This window comes from Anguilla rostrata, chromosome 2 (genome assembly GCF_018555375.3).
Source record: "Anguilla rostrata isolate EN2019 chromosome 2, ASM1855537v3, whole genome shotgun sequence".
In the NCBI taxonomy this organism is placed as follows: Eukaryota; Metazoa; Chordata; class Actinopteri; order Anguilliformes; family Anguillidae; genus Anguilla; species Anguilla rostrata.
The window spans coordinates 59,014,207-59,037,798 of NC_057934.1; the positions used below are offsets into that span (position 1 = coordinate 59,014,207).

The following is a 23,592-nucleotide window of genomic DNA, read 5'->3' on the forward strand; positions in this document are numbered from 1 at the left end:
GGGGGTGGGGGGTGGAACAAAGGCACCTCAAATCACTCGTCCCTCTGCCCTCCTTCATCCTTCCATATGCAGTCTGTCCCTTTTGCTGTCTTGGTTTTCCTCACGTTCTCCCCATTCTTGCTTGTGCATTAGACTGCCTTGGCTGGCTACATTAGTGCTAGACAGTGGCTTGTCCCACTGTAATATACAGGTGCGTCAACGTACGAGTCGGTAAGGCAGAGATCATGTGGGAAATTATTGGCAATGTAAAATCAGAGTGCACAAGTGGGGGAGGGGGCTGTTGAGGGGCAGTGGGTCTTGTGGCACAACAATAAGGATAGCTATAGCTTTAGGGGTGATTTTCTTAAATGCAACCTTCAGTAAGCTGCTTTGGCTAACACCATATGCTAAATATCTAAATTGTAAGGGAGAAGTCAGGATGTTTTGGTCGCAGTGTGTGTGGTGGTTGTGCATTAGATAGTCTTTATATTTGCGAGATTGAACTAATAAGGCCAGTGCATCCAATTGATGATTGCAGTGGCCGTCAGTTTTGACCACGAGATGCTAATCAAAATGCATCTAGCTGTATTGGATTCATTTTAAATGACTTGACACGTGAAGCACTCTGATTTCATCTGTATTTTCTATGGCATGTAGCTAGTTAGGGTATATAGGTAATCTGCATTTTTCCCGCGAAATTTATTTGCGGGCAGCATTTCATCAGCTACTGAATTGACTGACCATTTGCAGACTAGTGCCCAATTTAACATTCTAGTCGTAGTGTATCCACCTGCCTTCTAAAAATAGGCTGTCGTTGACGTCACTCGGCCAATCACAGATTACACAGGCGGGAGGGGTTAGCGAGGCCATGTCGTCTTCAGGCGTTTCTTTGACAACCAATGTAAATTCGCTAAATGGGACGGTTTCTAGGTAAATTACAGAAAAAGCATACCTGCCGAGCCAACCAAAACTACATAAGGAAAAAGGAGGCGTGACTGCATGCAGTTCACTGCTGTCTGTCATGTTTGAATTCACCAATGGTGTAAGTGCAAGGGTGGGACCCCTGCAGTCGGAGTTCCGTCTGCCTCATACTGAGGATTAAGGGGGGTCTGTTGATTTGGGCTAATTCTAATCGGTGCCGGATTTGTGAATGTTTTCGGAACTTGTTCTGGGAAGGGAAAGGGGTGTATGACCCAGCTGGAGCTGTGGGCACTCGAAACAGTCTGAACAGGATTCTTGTGATCCAACAAAACGGAGAGCCGGGGGGCCTCCGCGGGGGCTGCGAGGAAGGACAGGAGTGGAGACAGGAGATCCGAATCGGGATCGACAATATCGGACTCGGCCCGGGGGAGCAGGGGAACTGCTCGAGAAGCCAGGGGAGATTGCTAATGCACCCGCTGCTTACATCGCGGATTATTCTTGTCTTTTCACATCGACGAAAGGAAAAAATCGGAAGGCTATAAGGGAATACATCTATTTCCAGACGTGGAGCTAGCTGGCCGGCTAGCTACCAAAGAACCAACTGAAAAAAACACATCCATTGAGCCGAACAAGTCCTGCAAGGTTCGTGAAGTGTACGCTGCAAGAGGGAGAACTTGTGTGTAGGATCGCCCTTCGATAACTAGCCACCTGGCCTGCAGACATGGGCAACGCGCCCACCGCCAAGAAGGGCAGCGACATGGAAAGCGGTAGGTGGCTTGGCTTTATGTTGATGCTAGTACTAGCCATGTTGCGCTTGATAGCTATATTCTCGTACATTAATTACTCACAGACACTGATGAATCATGGATGCAGCACTATGCAGCCCTAAGGCTGACTAACGCCTTGAAAAATATTTTGACCGCAAGCATTTCATTCACATTGCCTGGTAATATTTTGATTTATGATATGATAACTTTGCATGTAACGTCAAGCTTGCTAAACAACTATAATAACGTTGTATGCCAATGGCCAGTGGTGTCGTTTGGGAACTAGCTAGCTAAATATGGCATGACAGTATGCTAACGCTAGGTAGCTTATCATATGGCTTGCACCAGTCGGGTAACGTTAGCTAGCGTCGCGGGTTAGATAGGTACAAATGGCCATTTGATTGCTCGAGAAAAAAATGCGTACGGTTCCCGAAAAAGTAATTCTATGGAGTTTGTCGGGACCCTTATTGAAATGGTTTGTTTTTCATGTTGGCAAGCGAGGAATTGACTTGCTGAGCTAACGTTAGCTAAGCAAACAACTTGCACGGAGGCCCAGAGTTGGCTAAGCCCCGGTTCCTCGTCTGTCAGTTCTCAATGCCACCCACCCACTTTCCAGTGTCCAGCAGTGGCTTTTTTGTCTCAGTGGGTTTTTAAAAGTAGTATTTTATGTACTCGCTGTTTGTGGTAGTCTCCTTATTGGCAGACACATGTGCTTACTCTCACAGTTGAGCCAGCGAGACAGCAGCTGTCAAACAGCGCCCGGTCGTCCCATGGCAACGTACTGCACTTTCCAGTCCAAGATTCTCCGTTGCAGTAGTGCAAAATGCCCATGTTAATGTTGCACATGGCTGCTACGTCTTCTCGTTGCTAAAACTGGCTTGTGAAATTTCTGGAGGTGTCCTCCCGCCCGTTGGATGAAACGCTGTGCTCAGATAAACTCTCAGGGTGATTTGGTCGGTGTTTGATGGCACTCCACAGTGGACGTTTTCAAGAGGGAATTGTAGAAACACTGACAGACAAGACTGACTGACACACGCACACACACGCACACACTCAAAGGTGAGCCAAATGTGGGAATTTGGCTGGGAGAAAGAGGTGATCTTTTAACAGACAAACGAGTTTTGAGTTGATCATCTGGAAATTATTTGGGAAAACCTATTTGACAGGACATTTTTTGTGCTTGTCCTCTCATTTTGTGTGTCAGATGCGGCTGAACATGTTTAGTCTTTGAAGCAATTTGGGTCTTAAACGTTCTGAGAGCAGCATAACTGCAGTGTTGGAGGCATTTTTATTATGTTGTGAGTCCTGTGTTTTAAGTTTTAAGTAGGCCTAATTCATCTGTCACTACAGAAAATACACAAATGCATTCAAAACACCAATATACATTAGTTTCCATCCCCCAGTGTGGTTTCTGTATCTCTACATTTGCTGTACACAATCAGCCATTACAGCCATTATAAAGATATTATTGGCTTAATAATATGTCTAAATCATGTGTTTAGGAGTATGGGGAATAATTGCGCAATTCTGAACTACTACTGAACGGAGAGAGAGAGGTTCTGTGACTCTGGGATGGAGAGAGAGAGAGTTTCTGTGACTCTTGGATGGGGAGAGAGGTTCTGTGACTGGGTTGGAGAGAGAGAGTTTCTGTGACTCTTGGATGAAGCAAGAGAGGTTCTGTGACTCTGCAATAGAGAGAGAGAGAGATTCTGTGACTCTTGGATGGAGAGAGAGAGTTTCTGTGGCTCATGGGTGGAGAGAGAGGTTCTGTGACTCATGTATGGGGAGAGAGAGGTTCTGTGACTACTGGATGGAGGGAGAGGGGTTCTGTGACTCATGGATGGAGAGAGACAGTTTCTGTGACTCTTGGATGGAGAGAGAGAGGTTCTGTGGCTCATGGATGGACAGAGAGAGAGGGGTTCTATGACTACTGGATGGAGAGAGAGTTCCATCCATGAGTCACAGACTCATGGCTCAGATGATAACAGTATTTCCTTTGTACAATAGGTAGGCCTATTTTCAGGTATGCCCTGCTTCTACATGAGATGAACACCTGTCGGGCCATATGCTTATCACCTGCCTCTGTGTGTGCGTGCGCACCCTTGTGTTTGTGTACTTGTGCCGGAGTTTGTGTTTTTGTCTTTGTTAGAATGTAAACTTTCGCTTGCCATGCCTTGTAGCCCTTACTGGGAATTCAGTTTCTTGTCTGTGATATTTAGTCACATCTACTACTACCACAAAAAATGGGCAGAAAGAAAATGTCTTATGTTGCAGCCAGAGTTGGGACTTCAGTTCAGTCAAATCAGGGCATCAACTGAAATCGAAGCCACAAATTGGAAAAATGCTAATGGAATGTAATGGGAATTTTTCAGTTCATAATTGAGCCCATGTTACTGGGCCTCTGTCGTCCCCTGAGGGCGGTGGCGTTAAAGAATGCGCGCCGGTTTCGGGAACTTGACCGGGCCCGTGCGTATTCTGCGCGGATTGGCCGGCCTCCGCCGTGCGCGGGTGAGCTGATGCGCTGGGCTGCCGAACAGGATGTCCCGGTGCGCATACCAGGTGCTTATCACCGCACCCGCAGCGGGACGGTGGCGCCGCGGGACGCTGCGGTGCGGCGCGGCAGGTGACACTACACCAGCGGCATCCATTCCCACCCGTGGAGTGTCACAGGTTCTGCAGGTCTTCCTTGTTACTCGGCACTTAATTGGTCGATTAAAGCTGAGTAATTACACATACAGCCCCACACCTGGTTTCTTTTGTTTGAATTGGCTTTTATGGAGAAGACTATTACCATTGGCTCTCAAAGTGCTTGAGTCGGCACTACTGTACTATGCTGGAACGCTTGATATCGTAGAGCTCTTATGGTTGTGGGGCTTCTAAGGATCAGGGGAGCACACTTATCTGGCTATGGTTTGGAATTTTGTTATGCCCCAGTTAGATTAATTAATAAGATTAATTCATACATTAGATTAAATATTAATGTAAACATTATTATGATTGTTATTTTACAGTATTTACAGTAATTCATTTGTAATTCATTTGTTTCTACAGTTGTGAATTTTACTGGACCTATTCAGATTCTCAAAACTATCGTCAGCATTGAGAGTCTCCAGCTTTGTTCCAAATTTGTAACTAGTGACATTCAACGTGTGTGTGTGTTTGGGTTTGTGAGTGTGTGTGTGTGTGTGTCTGTGTTTTGGTTTGTGTGTGTGCATGCATGTGCATGTGATGTGTGTGTATGTTTGGGTTTGTGGGTGTTGCTTTCGCTAACCCTTGTGTACCCTGATGGTGAGCGCATAGACCCCACTTCCTGTTCGACTTGAATCTTGGGCGTGTCACAAGGCAGAGGTCCCACAGGAAGCGGAGGGTCTGGGTCAGGAAATGAAGCATCCGCGATGTTCTCCACGATACAGTTTATTCTGGGTTGAATCAGGGGTTTGGGCTGCCAACAGGAGTGTTAGCGTCCCTCGGTCTCTCGTGTGGGGTGGGTTTAAAAGTTTTTTTTAAATGTGACCCGGCCCTCCCTTGACCAGGTAGCTCTCTCTGCTTCTTCGTGCATAGTCTCCCCCCGTCCCCTGCCATAAAATCGGTGTAGAAGGCTTTTGGATTTCTCTTCCTGTTGGCGGCTGGGATACCGCCGTTATCGCTAGTTGATGGCACGCTCCTTCCATGCCCAGATTTTTGGGGTGCTTGCTGCCAGTCCCAGGAAGATCCATCGCTCTACTGTGAGAGGGAGAGGTGAGACTCCAAGCTGGGTCCAGAGTTTAAATGTGCATTGCTCTTCATCCCTGTCGTGAAGTACTGTTGGTTTTTTGTGATTTTACATTATGAATATAGTAAAATGTGGCCTATATATTTTTTTTAAAATAATGTTTTAGTATCCGTTATATATGAATGCGTAGTCAGTGAGTGTTACCCTTTCTCTTCAGGGACTGAGCAGCCTTAACCCTTTGAAGTGTACGTTTTTTTCCCCCCCAAAGTTCTAGAACTCCACTGCTTTCAGTTACCAGCTGTGATTGTGACATCAGCATTAGAATGTTCAGTTAAGAACATTCTAATCACATATTTGTGATCTTACACATTAAAGGGTTAAAATGCTTATTGAGAAGAGTTCTCTCCTAGCCTGTTCTCAGTTGTTAATACCTGTAAATTATTAAATAATAATAAAAATTCTGAATAAGAACACCGTTAAAGGCAGCCCCTGCTATAGCAGTAAAAATGCTTTATTGATCAACATTTGGTGCTTGTGGATAATTAGGTAGCTCTAAATCTCTCACTTCTGTTCCCTGGTTTGGTTTGTACCGTTTCAGTGGAGCGCAAAAGGCTGTGTTTGTGTTTTGCTCATTTGTGTGTTGTGCTCTGGGTCCCTTGCCTCTCTGAGTGTGTCTGGCCTGGATCTCAGTTTGTCTGTTCAAGTAGACATGGTCTGTGGGTGTGAGTGTGTGAGCTTGTGTGTCCGTGTGCCTGTGTGTGTGGGTGGGTGGGTGGGTGGATGAGTGAGTGGGTGGGTTTGACTCAATAAATACGTCCGTGGGTTCTGTTCCCCTATCTTATGTCATGGGTGCTGGTTGGTCGTGTCCGTGGTTTTTCTTAAAGGGCCAGTGTCACTTTAGATGAGGGATGGGCCTCGGACCAGCTCAGCCTTCCAATCGCGAGGGTGATGAGTGTGACCAATAAAGTTGCTGGAATGTAAACAAGCAGCCAATGACACGGTGGCTCAGATAGGTCACACAGGACAGCAGCACAAACAGGAAGAACCTAGAGTGCAGTTGCACGTTGTTGGGAAACGGGCGGAGGGGGTGAGTGGAGAGAGTGGAGAACGACATTAACCCTTTAAGCTGTAAGATCACAAATGTGTGATTAGAATGTTCTTAACTGACCATTCTAAAGCTGATGTCACAATCACGGCTGGTAACTGAAAGCAACTAAGTTCTAGAACACTGACTTAGTTTTGATAATTGAAACGGCGTCAAGGGGAAAACTTTGAACATCCATTATGACACTGGAGTTTTGAGTATTTGAGTGAATTGACTTGAAGCAGGATGGTTCAGGAGCCGCCAAAACCGTAGTGAGAGGTGAGCACCCCCAGCTGTGTTCTGAGCTCAATTACATTGTACTTGTCCCCAAAAGAGATGCATTGTGGGTAACGCTTCTGTAATAGAAATCCTACGAGCTAGAATTACCTGCTTTCCTATAGAATTGCTACACAATTCACCTGTGTGAACACTTGAACATTAAAGACAAGAAAATGAAGCCTAGATTGAGACCTTTTCAGATATAGGCTACCTTTATATCCCAATTTCATTCAGAAAAAAGTGACAGGAGTACAGTAGAACATCTGAAGGTTTCCTAACTGGAACTGGCGTCAGAATACCTAAAATGAATCGGTTTTGTGGGCGTAAATTCATTTAATTCAATTTAATTTGTGGGCTTGTTGTCAGGTGCGTGTGTGATAAACGCCAGCAGGTACAGGTGTGTGACTGCTTTTTGTTCGAGATTAAAGGAGCGTGTTCTTTGGTCTACTCCCAGCTCCCTGCAGGATCTCACTCTCTCCGTCTGTCCCACTCTGTCTCAGTTTGAGGGTGACTCTCATCTTTTAAAAAAGGCCACGCAGTGTCATTGATGTGAAGCGCCTTGTGCGTTACTAGCTCTCCCTTGTGGAGAATCTTCTGCCCGCTAAACGTGAGTGAGTGAGCGAGCAAGAGACAGACAGACAGACAAGCCCATGCCCATGCCCATGCCCATGTGCTTTGCATCTAAAAACACTATGGGCCTGATTTACTTGGACCTTCAGCATGTGCAAAACCTTCTAGCACATGGAAAACTAATGAAACGATCAATGATTGGTGCAAAACAAGGACCATGACCAGTCACTGGTCATGTTCTTGGTTTTGTGTGCGCTAGAAGGTTTTGTACGTGCTGAAGGTCTTGGCGAATCAGGTCCTATGTGTCGTTCATGGTGGGCCCCTCTGGCCGTGGCTGCAGTATCCCAGCTCAGATCAATAGAGTGAGAGAGAGTGAGTGATGGAGAGAAATGGAGAGCAAGTGATGGACTGAGAGAGAAAATGTGTGAATGGCTGATTGACTGAGAGAGAAAGATTTGGTAAACTAAGAGAGAGTGATGAGGGAGATAGAGAAGGAGTGTGAGTAAGTAATGATGGAGAGAGGAAGAAGGAGTGAGTCATGGAGAGAGAGAGTGTGTGTGTGTATGTGTGTGTGTGTGTGTGAGTGATGAGAGATGGGGCAGGCTCTGTTTCCAGGGTAAACATTGCTGCAGGGTTTCTCTTAGTTCAGATTGATCTGTGTGTTTAATAATATCAGAGAGAGAGAGGGGGGCGGGGCATTGCGTGAGCAATGGGTGGAAAGGGAAAAAGAGGTGAAAGAGGAAAGTGAGGGAAAGTCGAGAGAGAGAGTAACAGCGAGAGACAGAGAGAGAGCAGAGGCTTGTGGGTAATCGGCAGCACTGTTGGGCATACCCGTGCTCTGAGAGGTCAGCTGAGATCCACGTCTCCAGGGTTCATGTGTGACAGGAAGAGCTCCAGGAGGCATGCTGGGAAGAGGGAGGATTCTAAGGCCCAGGAAGGGCCATTTACTGCAGGGCCAGAGGCCCTGCTACCTGTTCATGACGGTAAGCCTGTTCTGCTGCGCGTGTGAGCGTACGTGCATGTGTGTTTGTGTGTGAGCGTGTGTGTGTGTGTGAGAGAGAAAGAGAGAGACCAATCGGCTGAAAGCATGTGTGTGTGTGTGTGTGTGTGTGTGTGTGGGAAACCTTGCACACGGGTGTGACCTGTGACCTTGAAGATAAAGTGCATTTTTTGTGTAGGGTGTTTGTGTGTGTGTGTGTGTGTGTGGATGGTGCATTTCTGTAGCCTGGTGTGAACGTTTCTTTGCGCATGCATTCGTATGAATGTAGAAGTGTGTATTGTTGAGAAGAAAAGGATTGTTCTTACGGACCACAAAGTCTGTCTTATCTGCCACTATTTAACACCTCTTTGAAAACAACTCATCTGCCCAGTTCAGTTAAAAAATATATTTTTCACTCGTGATGATGTTGAAGTTTTGGGGGGCGAGGGGGCGGAGCCTGGCGGATTAATGTGTCGCCGGAAACATTGAACCGCGTCCTTTCAGACCAGCTGTGTGTGAACCGTGCACGGGGGGGGGGGGGTTAATTAGGGTTGGGGGAGGGTCGATGAATCAATTCCCCCCCCCCCCACCACCATCCCCTCGCCCCCTCGCCAGGGCCCGGGCTCGTTTGATGGTGAAGCCCGTCATGCACAGTCTCTCTGTGCAGGACAGGGCTTCACACGCGCATACGTCCCGCCTGACCTTTCTGTCCAGGTGCTGGAGGGCCCCGGAGCCTGCTGCCTTCAGCTGCATCTTCCACTAAGAGGAGATGAGATGACTCTGTAATTCCTCGCCTGATTGATCAACCCCCCTTGCACTGCAACTGCAACAGGGTTGCACACCCCTTGGTGCTGACCCACACATGCTCCAGTATGGAATTACAATGCTTTTAACAGCACAGCTAATGGGACTAGTGAAGTTTTTAATCAAACGGGCATTCCACGTCTATGGAAAATAGCCTATAGGGCATGCAGGATAGGTTTCTGTTTTTCTGTTATCTAATTGTCTTAATATCCAGTTCATCCCTGTTCAGCCCCCCCCCCAGTAAATTCAGAAGAAACTCTAAATACAAGTTTTAGATGGCTATAATTGGGCTTCTTATTGAGCATGGAATTTTCACTTAATTCACACCTTCAGTGGTCTATCCAGTACACTGGCTCTGGCACGTGTTACATCAGCATATCGGCCACCATCAGGTTGATGCGTTGGGTTGATGCGGCGGGTTGACGTGTCGGGTTGATGCGTTGGGTTGATGCGTTGGGTTGATGGGTCGGGTTGATGCGTTGGGTTGATGCGTCAGGTCGATGAGTTTGAACTTGCTATCAGCTTTGAGGCTAATGTTATCCTGCATCCCTAATTCTGACCCAGCATTCCTGCTGGTGGGCCCTTGACCCATAGAACAGCCTAGCACAAACAGGTGACAACAGTACAGAGAAGTGTGCGGGCGTGCTTGTGTGTGTGTGTGTGTGTGTTTCGGTGTCGGTGTGTGTGAGGGAGAGAGATGGAGAAAGAGCAGAGTGTAACAGTGAAACACTAATGAGCCCCCTCTCCTCTCGTGCTGGTGCTAGTCTGTGTTGCTGCAGCTTGTATGCAGGTGGGGATTGTGGATGGGGGGTGTGAGGAGGAGAGGGGTCCGGCGTGGGGCTTATTGGGGACTGGATTAGGAACGACTGTGCTGTAAAACATTTTCTCTGTGCTGTAAAGAATTTTGTTTGCCTTAAAGCGTTTTGACTGTGCTGTAAAGGTTTTTGTTTTTGATAAAAACATTTTTTTTGCCGTATTGTAAAGCATTTTGTTTTTTGTAAAACATTTTGCCTGTGCTGTAAAGCATTTTGGTTGCCTGTGTTGTAAAGCATTTTGTCTGGCCAGTGGCGTGTTTTTCTTTGCTGTAAAGCTTTTATTTTTTTCCTGTGCATTTCTGAGAAACAGTGAGTGGGGGGTGGAGTTAGGGTGGGGTTACGACGGAGTCTGCTCAGGTGTCCTGCTGTGGTATGACCGAGCGGAGGAAGAAGGGGATCTGGATGATGGGCGGGAAACAGGCCGCGTTTGTTCACAGGGACTGTACGGGCCTGAAAATATCCCGTCGAATCCACATTCGTGAAGCATCTAGCAGCTGGTCTGGGGTCAGTGTTCTTCCTGGCCACATCCCAGTCTTATCAGTTTTGAGCTGAAATACACAGCTGATCCTGGATCAGCACTCCAGCTCTGAGATAGCGTGTGAATGCAGGCCCTGGACGGTGTCCTCAGACCTTCGGTTCTCTGAGTTCCAGTGGAAGTCCACCGCGTGAATTCACAGTAGCGCATGGAGTCTGCATGTGGAAAGAGCAGCAAAGTCCTTCTTCTTGGGTGATCTCGTAAGAGGCGGTTCACATACATTCTGAGCTCATGACCCACTTATGTGAACAGACCCCCTTTTTGACTCTTCCACTTGTTCAGTATTGCACAACGTGAATAAAACATGGGCATTTTGAACGGATTGTAACGGGTAGTGTTGGATATATGTGGTGCAATTTGCAGCAGACGATTATTTTTGTAATCTCGGGACCCGACTCGGCCCCTTGCATGGCCAGTGGGGGTCGTCCCACAGTTTTGGTACCCCTGCTCCAGGGGACCCGTATTTAGGGTAGACTCAAAGAACCCTGGTTTCAAATCTACAGCAGCACTAAAACTACCATGGTTACCAGGTTATCTGCACAGAGACACATGCACGCCCACACACAGACACACACACACACGCATGCATGCGCACACACACTAACCCCCATGTGTCCCAAAGGCAGAGCCTACAAGTGGTTCACATGATCGCAAGGTTATGGTTTTAGCACCACTAAAAATTCTTGTGATGTAGCAAACGGATTGAGTGGATGCAATAAGGTTATGCTACCCTCTGCCCGGGTTCACTTGCTCATTGATGACTTGCAAAGCATGATGGAACATGTAGTTTCAGTTGAGCTGTTGCCTACAAAGCTACTACTACTAGGAATCAGTTACAATGTATGACCAAGTTTCTCTCTTTCTCTCTCACTCACTCACACGCGCACACACACTAGCAAAGTTAATGCTCACTAATATGTTATGGGCTAACAAGCATTTTCACCATTTAGTTATAGTGTCACTGACAAATGGGCTTACTGTTTGTACCCATGATATGTGTGAATTTGGCCATTTAAAATAAAAATTATTTACAGTCATATTTATATGCTGTGTGAACACACAAGCGCTCTCTCTCTCTCTCTCTCTCTCTCTCTCTATCAGAGCACAGATCTATTGATTGTCTTTTTTTTTTTTTTTGCACCAGTTCTGTCCCGTATTGAATCATATGTACTGGACATCATGACTGTCGATTCAACACAAACTCACATGCGCACACACACACACATAACTCTCGCACACGCACACATGAACACACACATATATACACACCACACACACACACTCTCACATATGCACGCACACACACGCAAACATGCACACACCCACACATGTCTGGACGTCTGTCTGCGATAAATATAAACATTGACCTTTCTCCCTCTTCCTCTCCCTGTCTTCCTCTCCCTCTCTTCTCTCCCCCTCACTCTCTCTTTCCCTCTTTTTCTCTCTTTTGCTTACAGTGAAGGAGTTTCTTGCAAAAGCCAAAGAAGATTTCCTGAAGAAATGGGAAATCCCTGCACAGGTGAGTGAGGAAAAGGTGTGACTGTGCATTCACGTGAGCATGCGTGTGTGTGAATGTTTGTGTGTACATGACCTTGAGCGTGTGTGTGTGTGTGTGTGTGTACATGAGCTTGAGCGTGCATGTGTGCGAATGTGTGTGTGTACGTGAGCTCCTAATAGGCTGGGGAGAGTTTGAGTGCAGCTGCAGGGAGGGGGGAAGGGTTGTCAGTGATAAAGATTGATTGAGTTTACTTGCTTTCCAAGCCCCATAGTTATCAGTTAGTGTGTGTAAGCACCGGCAACGGAAGGAAAGTCGCCATTTAATATAGGTTAAAAACAGTGATTGCCCCCAAAGTGTGACTGCTTATGTTTTCAGTGTTGCAGTGGGGAGTAGCCGAGGCTGCAGACTGTAATCTGATCTGCAGCAACACTGCACGTGTGGTAAACCTGTTGGGTTAATGGTTTTCATCTTCAGTTTGCATTTGTGTATGTATGCAAATGTGCGACCGTACAGCGTGAGAATCTGTAACCCGGGTAACACAGGTGACACTATAGATGTCAGCCACCTTCCTCATTCCTGTCTGTTCCTGTTATCACACTGCTCTTATCTGGGACTCTGTCCTGCCCCTCTCAGCGGTCGCTGTGGCAACCCTGCCCCAATCACAGCCCTGCATTCCACCGGCATGCAGCAGTGGGATCGAGCTGTAGAACACCAACCTTTCCCGGTTTTTTTGAGCTAGGGGTTCCGGAAGTAGAACACAGACTGGTTTGCAGTTCTTCAGGCACCGGTGTTCTATTACCTTTGGGTTCTGGAAGTGGAACGCAGACCCATTTCCGAAGTTTTGGGCCTATGTTTTCCGGAAATGTGTCACCTGCATTGCTCATGACATCTGGTGTAGCCTACATGTTTCCTTCCCGAAGTTTATGCTATTGGTCATTCACTTATCAGGGGGCAAGGGGGCATAACTTCTCTGTAATCTTACAAAAGGCTATCTATGCCTTTTACCGCACAGATATAACACACACACACACACACACACAGGATTAACTAAAACCTTATTTGTAGACTGGAACGATCCATGCTTCAATTAAGGCTCAGTACATTGAATACAAGCAAGAGTGCTTGCGTGCGTGTGTGTATGTGTGTGTGTAAGTATTTGCATGGGAAAAGATTTAATCCTGCTTTAATAGTTGCTGTTGTGTCCCCCTCCCTATGTTAAATGGTCAGATATGCCATGAGCAGGGTTAACCATTAAGAGGACACTGCTGATCAGTACTGTGCTATCATGGGCTGTCCCTGTCCCACAAGTGTACAGTACGCTGTAATGTAGCTGTGTGTTGTGTGTAAACACATTGGGGAAAAATGTAAATGCTAGGCATTCAGTCGCTTAATTTTCCATTATATCTAATATATGATGGTGTATACATAACTCAATTTGCTGTTATAGTGAACCCATAGAAAAGATAGGCTAAATGTGCAGGTGCATTTGCACACAGTCACGTGGTTGTGATGTCACTGTGACCCCATTCATTCCGACCCCTCTATTTCTCCCTTCCAGAACACTGCGTCTCTGGACCAGTTTGAGCGGTTAAAGACTCTCGGTACCGGCTCCTTCGGCCGGGTCATGCTGGTCAAGCACAAAGAGTCGGGTCAGCACTACGCCATGAAGATCCTCGACAAACAGAAGGTGAGCACAGACTCGGAGTAAGAACGCCCGCAGTGGGAGGAGCCTGCGTGATGTCACAATGCAAACTTCTGTTGGAGAGGCTGGAGTGAAGTCACAATGCATACTTCTTTAGGAGGGGCTGGAGTGATGACATAGTGCATACTTCTTTAGGAGGGGCTGGAGTGATGTCATAGTGCATGCTTTCTTAGGAGGGGCTGTAGTGAAGTCATAATGCATACTTCTATGGCAAGCCCTTTTAACATCTAATAGCTTGTCCGGATTCACATTACAGATTTTTTTGATATCTGAAACTAAGATATTACTAGTCAAAAGACAATTGTAGATATCTCGAATTTGAGTTATTACTAGTCAAAAGTCCTTTTAAGGTAATTATGACTAGTCAAAATACATTTGTAGATATCTAAAATCTAATTATGGATAGTCAAGCAAGGCTATTAAATGTTAAGAGTGCTTGCCATATACTTCTTTAGGAGGGGCTGGAGTGGTGTCACAGTGCCGTGAGCGCATGTCATGTAGGCTGTCGGCTGTCCCTGCTCCGTTAATAAACTGCTCTTGTGCGTGTGATGTGATTACGAGGTTGCGTCCCGTTTGGGAAGCGGCAGGTTATTTGTCGCATCAGGAAGCCGTCTGCAAAGGGAGAGTATCTTTTGATTTGCTGGTGAGATAGAACATGTTCACTGACCCAGAGGGCCCCCGTCTTCCTGCACGCCACACAAGTGCCGGTCCTCCAGAGGAACGGGGGCGGCACCTTAGCCTCGAGCTTCGGGAAGAGGAGCGCCATCGCCGAGGCGTGCGATTCGGACTGGGAGCGGTCACGCACCGCCGGGTTTGAGCCCGGTGAAAAATCTCACCCGCCAGCGTTAACGCAATAGCCAGAAGTATCAGTGTCGACGTACGCGTCTTCAGAGTGAACTATCGCCCGTCATCGACAGAGCCGAGTGGGAGCTTCTCACGTCTGGTGCGACAGTCTTCGTGTTTCTCTCACTGATGCTGATCAGTGAACGGGAGTGCGAGCCGAAGCACTGAGGATTGTGGGACCGCATCCGTAGACCAGTTCTCTTCTCTGTCGCGCAAACTTTGAATTTTAAGGGGGGAAGTCCACTGCTGCCCACCCTGTGTAGGCAGATCACCTCTGTCTAGTTGTGCTGCATGGAATTTGCCTTATCTCAGTGCAGGGCATGGTGTCTTTGAGGGATATCACCACAAAGGTAGCGCCTGCCCATGCTGGAGGCTTACTGCCCCCTGGTGGACTAACGATAGCATGACATGCACATCAGTTGCCCACTCTCAGCCTGTACAGGCAACTTGCTCAAGGCTGGAAAAACACATGTTCATACTGACACAATCATTGGCTACCCCGTCCTGACCTCACCTCACAACAGAAGATTAACCCCTCTTTGATTGAAGGTCATATTTGGTCAGCCAGATGTCGAAATATCCGAAATTTTCCAACAAGCAGCAGTCGCGGCAGCCGAGCAGGAGAAGGCCAACGACTAGATGAAGTGGGGTCTCCGCGAAAACACCACCGCCATATTTTTGCAGCTATGGCTTTTATCCGTATTTCAAAGCATTATCGACGCACAGAGGCTCAAAGAACATTTACGCTCGTTTACACTTATCGCGGTTTAGGAGAGTATCTTGCCCAGGGAAACTCACATGCTTGCATTCTTTTTGCATGCAATCCATCAATATAGCTGGACATTTACTGAAACAATTCAGTAGATTGCTTAAGCACCCCAATATAGATTGACACTAACTGCATCGTCGGATTTAAAAGTGCAGTTTCCTAACCGTAATATTGCATTTCGGTCCTGGTAAAGGCTTTCGTATTGCAAACTAAATTACAATTTACTTTGCTTTGTTATTTGTCACTCAAACCACCATACCATTCAGTAGCCTAGCTTGCAGCGTTCTGCACCGCCGAGTTACGAGCAATAAAAATGATTATTTAAAAAAAAAAGATGTATTGCTTTTGCTGGTGCTTACCATTTAGGGATTAATGGCTTTTAAGATGCAACTGTAGTTTGAGTGGCTCGCAGCAGCGCTATTGTTGAACCACCTCTCATTAACCAGTCTCTGAAAGGGTACCCCGAGGCACGCGCTTCTTATTGGATTTTGTTTACGAATTCATGCGGGTGAAATCAGCCGCGGCTCATCGCCCTCTACAAATTCGTCAAGTTTTGAGTTGTTCAGAAACCGTGTGGGTTTCATGGCAAATTTCCATTAGCTAAGGAAGAATGAGGACCGTAGGCAGGAGTGTGAGCAACGCCCGCACCGATACCAAACGCAAACAAGAAGTTTTCGGTGCTTCGGTCCAGCTTGCCGCTCCGCCGCCCAAGCCTCGAGTTTTCTAAAGAAATGTCTCCTCCCCACGGAATGAACGTGAAACGCACTGTGATTCAATTCATCTCGACGTCATCCCGTTCCAGACCGCGAGGCTCGTGGCTTCATTTTGGTTCGTCTTACGGCAACATCTGACAGGCGCTCGCGCGCGCGTGATTAGTCCGATTCTCCTATAATAAAAACTACCGCGGAGGTCCTGGGGGAGAGAGCTGGCGTCAGCCTCTCTTGTTCTTCACACGTACTACCGTGTTTATCACCGAGCAGTCTGGATAGCGACTGCGCCGTGATGAAGGAGATGCCGCCCCTCGTAGATCTTTAAACGCACTGCTGGGGAACAGAGCAAGGCCACAAAGCAGCTAGAAGTTTGCCGCGATAAAAAAAATGTAAAAAAAGATAATACCTGCCGATATTATTGAATTGCAGTGTTATTGTAGTGTCAGTCTCCACCTATGGAGATGTAATGGCAACCTAATGGATGTTTAACAGGAGGTCCCTGGCCAGATTGATATGCAAAGACTATATATATATATATATAGATTTAGGAAAATATGTTTCTTTTTAAATATAACCATTTTTAAAATTACGAAGGGGTGCCCTGAATGCTTTTGAGCCTGTGTGGGGGTTCCTGGATCAGCACAGCATGTATTTAAACCCCTGGTCTATCAGTTTACACTCATGCTAAATTACCCTGACTTGCCGGTGGTTGGAATGACACGCATGTATTTGTGTACAGTTTATGGGCGCTTACGTCCTGCAGAAGTATTAGAAGTTTGCCACAGTGCAATTTTTTTCATAGTTATTACAGGAAAATGTTTTGCTATCCTGCAATTTAGCAAAAAAATTAATTGTTTTTGGTCCTGAAGAGGAGGGGAGATGGACTGTTTTTGCCCAAAGGGGACAAGCGGTTCTTTCTTTCCAAAAAAATAATAATAAAGTCAACAACAAACAAACAAAAAATATGTAGATAGAGGGAGTTTTGTTTTTTGAGCAAAGGGAACACTGCTCTCTCTCTCTCTCTCTCTCTCTCTCTCTCTCTCTCTCTCCCCCCTCCCTCCCTCCCTCCCTCTCTCTCTCTCTCTCTCTCTCTTTGGCTTGCTCATGGCAGCTTGAGCCAGGGTCCCTATGCTTAAGGAATAAAGATGTCACGTTTGTCACAGATGGCATATTTCACCAGACCCTGAATTCTCGTAAGCTCAACGGATACAGTACATATTAATGTGGGAATTAATGGCACTTAAAGGGGATGGCAGTGGGCGGTCTCTGGTGCTCTGTGAAAGCTGTTCCCCTCCCCTCCTCTTTCCAGCCCTGTCCAGCCCTTCTGGAAATGCGGTGTAAAGCAATATATTGTAAATATATATGGACTTGTGTGGTGAGGTATAATGACGAAATTCCACCGCATTGTAACGTCTTTCAGTATTTTAAAGCCACTGTGATTTGTATGTAGTTGTATAGTTAATATTTTGTGAAGTGTTGCAATATATTGACAGTATATTTCAATATATTTTGATAGTATGTTACGGTATATTGACAGTGTATTTCAATAGATTCTCAAATTTCCATAATGGTAAACAAGGGGTTTAGCAGGTGGAGTTTGGCAGCAAGGGGCAGGCATTTAATTCCTTGGCATTGGTAACCAAGGCAACCAAACTACACACACACACACACACACACACATGCACGCACACACGCACACTCTCACGCTCACACACTCACTGGGTCGCTCACACAGGCAGTTCTTCAGCCTGTCCCACAGAGGGAGCACAGGACCGAGTGGAGCGTGATTTCTCGCGTACCCTCAGAAAGCGGTAAATTGCCTAAATTATAAGCTGCACAGGAAGCTCTTCAGGCTCCACCCATCTATTCACAAAGGTCACGGCACACAGCTTTATGCTAATGTGATTGTGTTGTCATCACAGAAGCTTCCGTTTCATCAAAAGCGTTCGAGTGAAGTTCTCTTCTCCCCTCTGTCATCTTCCTCTCTCACTTTCCCCCTCCCTTCCTCTCTCCCTCCCTCCCTCCCTCCTTCCTTCCCACCCTCTCTTTCCTCCTCTCCCTCCCTCAGGTGGTGAAGCTGAAGCAGATTGAACACACACTGAATGAGAAGCGAATCCTGCAGGCAGTCAGCTTCCCTTTTCTTGTCCGAGTGGAGTACTCCTTTAAGGTGCGCGTTTGTGTGTGTGCGTGCGTGCGTGCGTGCGTGCGTGTGTGTGCGCGTTTCTGTGTGTGTGTGTGTCTGTGTGTGTGTGCGTGCGTGTTTCTGTGTGTGTGTGTGTCTGTGTGCGTGTGCGTTTGTTGTGTGTGTGTGTGTGTGTGTGTGTGTCTGTGTGCGTGTGCGTGCGTGTGTGTGTGCGCGTTTCTGTGTGTGTGTGTGTCTGTGTGCGTGTGCGTGCGTGTTTCTGTGTGTGTGTTTCTGTGTGCGTGTGCGTTTGTTGTGTGTGCGTGTTGTTTTTTGCGCAGTCACACGGCTGTGTCCGTATAGAGGCACTGATAGCCTCCCTGCCTCCCTCAGGACAACACCAACCTGTACATGGTGATGGAGTACGTGCCTGGAGGAGAGATGTTCTCTCACCTGAGGAGAATCGGTAGATTCAGGTGAGTGGGGTGCATCCTCTCTCTCTCACTCTCACACACACACACACACACACACACACACACACAAACCACGTGCAAACACACACACACACACACTACATGCAAACACACAGACATACCACATGCAAGCACACATGCTCACACACATCAATGTTGTTTTTATCAACTAAAATTATGACAATTCTTGTCAACGCTCAGTTTTTTGATGACGAGACAATAACGTAAGCCTTTTTGGAAGGATGACAATGACTAATTGGTTTTGCATTTTAAATGAAGAAAATACAACGAAATGAAAACAGACCCAGATGATTTTTGTTGCAGTTGCTTTGTTGCACATATAACTATATTACTACCAGGGCTTTAACACCTGCCATTGGCCAAATGCGCGTAGAATTCGGCAGTGGTGTGTAACTCATTCACTCTTACTAGCCTCTTTGGCTGGTGACCTTTCAGCAGCATTTTCTATGAAAAAGTAATTATTGTAGTTTACAAAAAGCATCTGAGATATTACAGTCTATTCATGGTGATACTACATGATACTACAACTCCCATGACCACTGTGTGGACATTGTGTGCTCATCCCATTGGCCATGCGCTTCACCCTCTGGCTTCTCCTCAGTGGGAGAAGGTGAATTTGGCTGAAATCAAACATCCAAACACAGCGCCGTATAAAAAGTGTGTGTACCTTTTCATGTTGCGGCTTCAAAGTGTTAGTTTAGTGACACTCAACGACGGGGGAGAGCGTAGATTCAGATTCTCCAGTTCTGATCCCGAAAACGCGGCAGTGAGAACGATTGCAGCGCCAAACACAGACAACAACAATGGTTTGGTAAATTAGGACGAACCTCGGCACGAACTGTTCTGTGACTTGGACAGATGGACGTCCATGATTCCAAAGTCGCTTTAGTTTATTTAGTGCTGCAGAAAAAAACAAAAAAAACAAAGAAAGTTTGCTTGACGCAGTGTTTGGTTTAACTGGTGCCATACGGTGCGTAATCCAAGACAGGTGTGGTTATTGCCACACCGCCAAAACTTTGAAATTGCAATTTAAAAATGATGACAAATAGTTTTTATTTGCTGTGCAAAACTGTGCATGTTTATCAGCATTGTGGATACACGTACTCATCATTCTCTACACTGACACTTGGAAAATATTCACGGAAAAGATCACACTCGTATGCGGTTTACTCAGGTTGGATAGCTGTAATGGTTTCTGATCTAATAAAATGTTATGCTCAAACAAATGCATGCAGATGCATTGTCCAATTACATATAGCCTATTTATTTAAATCGACAAAGTTTAGTCAACAAATGCTATGAGTTTTTGAATAAAACAAAGTTTTATATGAATCTTTAATGTCTTTTTAAAAAAATTTTTTAAGTAAAGCTGCTTTGTCACAATGACTGCATGCACATGTGAAGCTGTGTTCACTCATGTAAAAGGGGAATGCACTGTCACAGCTGATCTGTTGTCACGAAGACTGAGTATGTTACACAAAGTATTTTGTGGTCATGGCATTTACTGGAGGCAAAATGGGATCAAGTTGGGACTAAAATGTGACTAAAATACTAAGTATTCTTTTTTTTGTTGACTAAAATAAGTGAAGATAGCATGACTAAAATATGACTAAAACTAAAATGCATTTTAGTTAAAAGACTAAGAACATGACTAAATCGAAAATTGGTGGCAAAAACAAGACTGACACACTTGCACACACACCACATGTAAACACACACATGCTCCATACACACACCTAGCACTACACGCAGGTGCTAGCCAGTAACAGTAATGCCTTTTTAGTCAATGCTGTGTACATCTAAAGACAACACTTAGGCTGAAGTTAGTATGATGTTTTTTAAAAAATATTTCCTGTTGCTTCCTGCTCATTGTATTTTGCTGTATTTTCTTTCCTGGTCTCCTGAGATGACGTGCGGTGCTTACTAATGTAGATAATTTCATTGAACATTTGAATGTAGCATTTTTTATGAAGGATATTTAGAACAAATCTGGTAGGTGGAAGAACGTAACAGAAAAGCTACATATGAGGGGATGTATAGTGCAGAAGACTTCAGTGTTTTAATGTTGGATGCTGTCCTCCGTGGTGATCTGTTTCCTTGGCGATCACAAGAGTAACTCACCCATAATGTATCCCCCCCCTTGCAGTGAGCCCCACGCTCGCTTCTATGCTGCCCAAATTGTGCTGACCTTTGAGTACCTACATTATCTGGACCTCATCTACCGGGACCTGAAGCCAGAAAACCTGCTCATTGACCAGCAGGGCTACATACAGGTGAGTTTACCTGTGCATAAGCCAATAGGGTCTCACACAGGTGAGTTTACCTGTACATAAGCCAGTAGGGTCTCACCCAGGTGAGTTTACCTGTACATAAGCCAGTAGGGTCTCACACAGGTGAGTTTACCTGTACATAAGCCAGTAGGGTCTCACCCAGGTGAGTTTACCTGTACATAAGCCAGTAGGGTCTCACCAGGTCCACAGGGAGTTTACCTGTAATAAGCCATAGCCAGTAGGGTCTCACACAGGTGAGTTTACCTGTCCATAAGCCAGTAGGGTCTCACCCAGGTGAGTTTACCTGTACATAAGCCAGTAGGGTCTCACACAGGTGAGTTTACCTGTACATAAGCCAGTAGGGTCTCACCCAGGTGAATTTACCTAACAAATAAGCCAGCAGGGTCTCACACGGGTGAGTTTACCTGTACATAAGCCAGCAGGGTCTCACACAGGTGAGTTTACCTGTACATAAGCTAAGGCTGATATACCGCAACGGTAATTATTGAATGCAGTAGCAGATGTTGCCACCGTGTGGTGTATTGCCTTTCTTTTAATCTTTTTCTCTTTAATTATACCAGATGCAGTAGTAAGCCACCACACTTCAGAGGCCGTGTGACACACTTCCGGTAAAAAAAACGTCACATATGTTATCTATGCGGTGACCATAAGACAGCCAATCAGTGGCAAGGCCTTGAAGCTTCCATGTGATTGACGAAAACACATCATATGATGAAGCTGTACAATCTTTCTGCTGATTGGCTGTCTTATCAACACCCAACAGGTGACAGTGGTTATATTTTTTTTCTCTGGAAGCATTTTAGGCAGCCTCTTTAGTTTTGTTGTTTACTACCACTTCAGGTATAATGAAAAGAAAAATTTGAAAAGAAAGGTTAGTTTACCTGTGCATATACCTTTGCAGTCAATGTACATGTCTACTTGCCAATTTACTTGTGTATGGACAAGTGGGACGGCACAGATAGGTTTACCTGTTGATTGACCAGCAGATTTACATACAGTTGAGTCTTCCTGGCCTAACTACTTACCATGTGATACCTACACCAAAGACAATACGCAGAGCCCTAAACAATGATGTCATTTGGGTTACACTCCTCCCCCTTTACCCGCTGTAGAGAATGGGTTCAGTAGGTGTAGTGATAGCTGCAGGTCAGATGAAATTTAAGCCTCCAATCCTGCAGTTATGTCTTGAGGACTGTAATCTTGGCTTGGCAGAAATATTGAGAAACCACAGAAATGTCATACTGTAACTTGAATTCAGTGATTTATTTATTTATTTTATTTAGTTATTTTTCAGTTTCTGTAATTCACTTAAGCCTTTTTGCCAACTAGTTTCACTGCAGTGCACTTTTACAAGTGCACATATTGGGCTGTTCACTATACACAAGATACTGCAGCATACAATAAAATGACTGCAATACAAATTCCAAATCAAAATGAATGAGGATGGGGTTCTAAAATATAAACATAATAATGCATATTGTAATCACACGTGTCCCTCATGTATGTTACAGTAGGTACCAATGTTGCATTTGTTAAAATGCCGAACTTCATTCTGGAACTCATACTCCATCCATCCATCCATTATCTATACTCGCTTATCCTGGGCTGGGGGCTGCTGTGGCCTATCCCAGCATGCATTGGGCAAGAGGCAGGACTACGCCCTGGACAGGCCGCCAATCTTTCGCAGGGCACACACACTGTTACCCACTGCACCACTGTACGCCAACTGCTGTCGCTGTGATTCCTGCTCTTATTTTACCTTCCTGCTTGTATTTTATCGCCCCCTGCTGTCTGTCATTTGTCAATCTGCAGAGCGGTTCAGATATGTACAAGCATGATGTTGTAACTAATCATACCCCCAGCAATAATCGGCACCAACAAATGCATGTTATTACAGAGAATTTTTCTATTTTTTATTATATTTTATTTTATTTATTTTTTACATTTTTCAAATTTGACCCCCAATACCCAGTAGTGCTTGCGTGCTCATGTTGATTTCTGAAACTCCTTACAATGTGTCAGTTGGGCAGACTACAGAAAGTGAGAGACAGAAAGAGTGTGTGACAGACAGTGAGTGAGAGACAAAGCGAGTGAGAGAGAGTGTGAGAGACAGAGCGAGTGAGAGGGAGAGAGAAGGCGAGAGATAGAGCGAGGGAGAGAGAGGGAGAGCAGGTTTATTTTTCTCCCCTTAAACACTTCATGTCAGCAGCTGCTTTTTACCCCACTGTCCACCAATCAAACACGACAGATAATTTTAACTTAAAGAAACGGAATGAGTGCTTTATACGTATGTAAATTAAGTCCAGTATTTAAACCCCATTTCAATGCAATAAACAGTTGTAAGGCTGAGAAGACAAAGTATTTTCAGGTGCGAAGAACCAGATGATTAAACTAAACTGTGCTGTAGCTGTTACAGTGACCTGATGGGCTTGTTTGTCATTGGTTGGCCTCACCCCTCTACCCAATCTGTCTGTGTCCTTTTCCCAGGTAACAGATTTTGGATTTGCCAAGCGGGTGAAGGGCAGGACCTGGACGCTCTGTGGCACTCCGGAATATCTGGCCCCGGAGATCATCCTCAGCAAGGTGAGAACCTGCGGCCTTAATGTGCTCACACCTGTAAATACACCTGTTAGACCTGCTCACACCTGTAAATATACCTGTTAGACCTGCTCACACCTGTAAATATACCTGTTAGACCTGCTCACTCCTGTAAATACA

General features: G+C 45.7%; 1 protein-coding gene across 2 annotated transcripts in view; it reads left to right on the plus strand.

Moving 5' to 3' along the window:
- The first annotated feature begins 1,014 nt into the window (after positions 1–1,014).
- LOC135248655 (cAMP-dependent protein kinase catalytic subunit alpha) overlaps positions 1,015–23,592 on the plus strand; it is a 32,680-nt gene continuing 10,102 nt past the window's right edge. Inside the window, exons 1-7 of one of the 2 annotated variants that reach the window (XM_064323479.1) lie at positions 1,015–1,667; positions 11,903–11,964; positions 13,502–13,630; positions 18,036–18,134; positions 18,483–18,565; positions 20,730–20,856; positions 23,362–23,457. In XM_064323479.1, the coding sequence (XP_064179549.1) occupies positions 1,622–1,667; positions 11,903–11,964; positions 13,502–13,630; positions 18,036–18,134; positions 18,483–18,565; positions 20,730–20,856; positions 23,362–23,457 (642 nt within the window). In that variant the 5' untranslated portion in view covers positions 1,015–1,621. Of the gene's footprint in view, positions 1,668–8,133; positions 8,296–11,902; positions 11,965–13,501; positions 13,631–18,035; positions 18,135–18,482; positions 18,566–20,729; positions 20,857–23,361; positions 23,458–23,592 lie in introns of those variants that run through there. The other variant, XM_064323478.1, reaches the window with a different exon arrangement.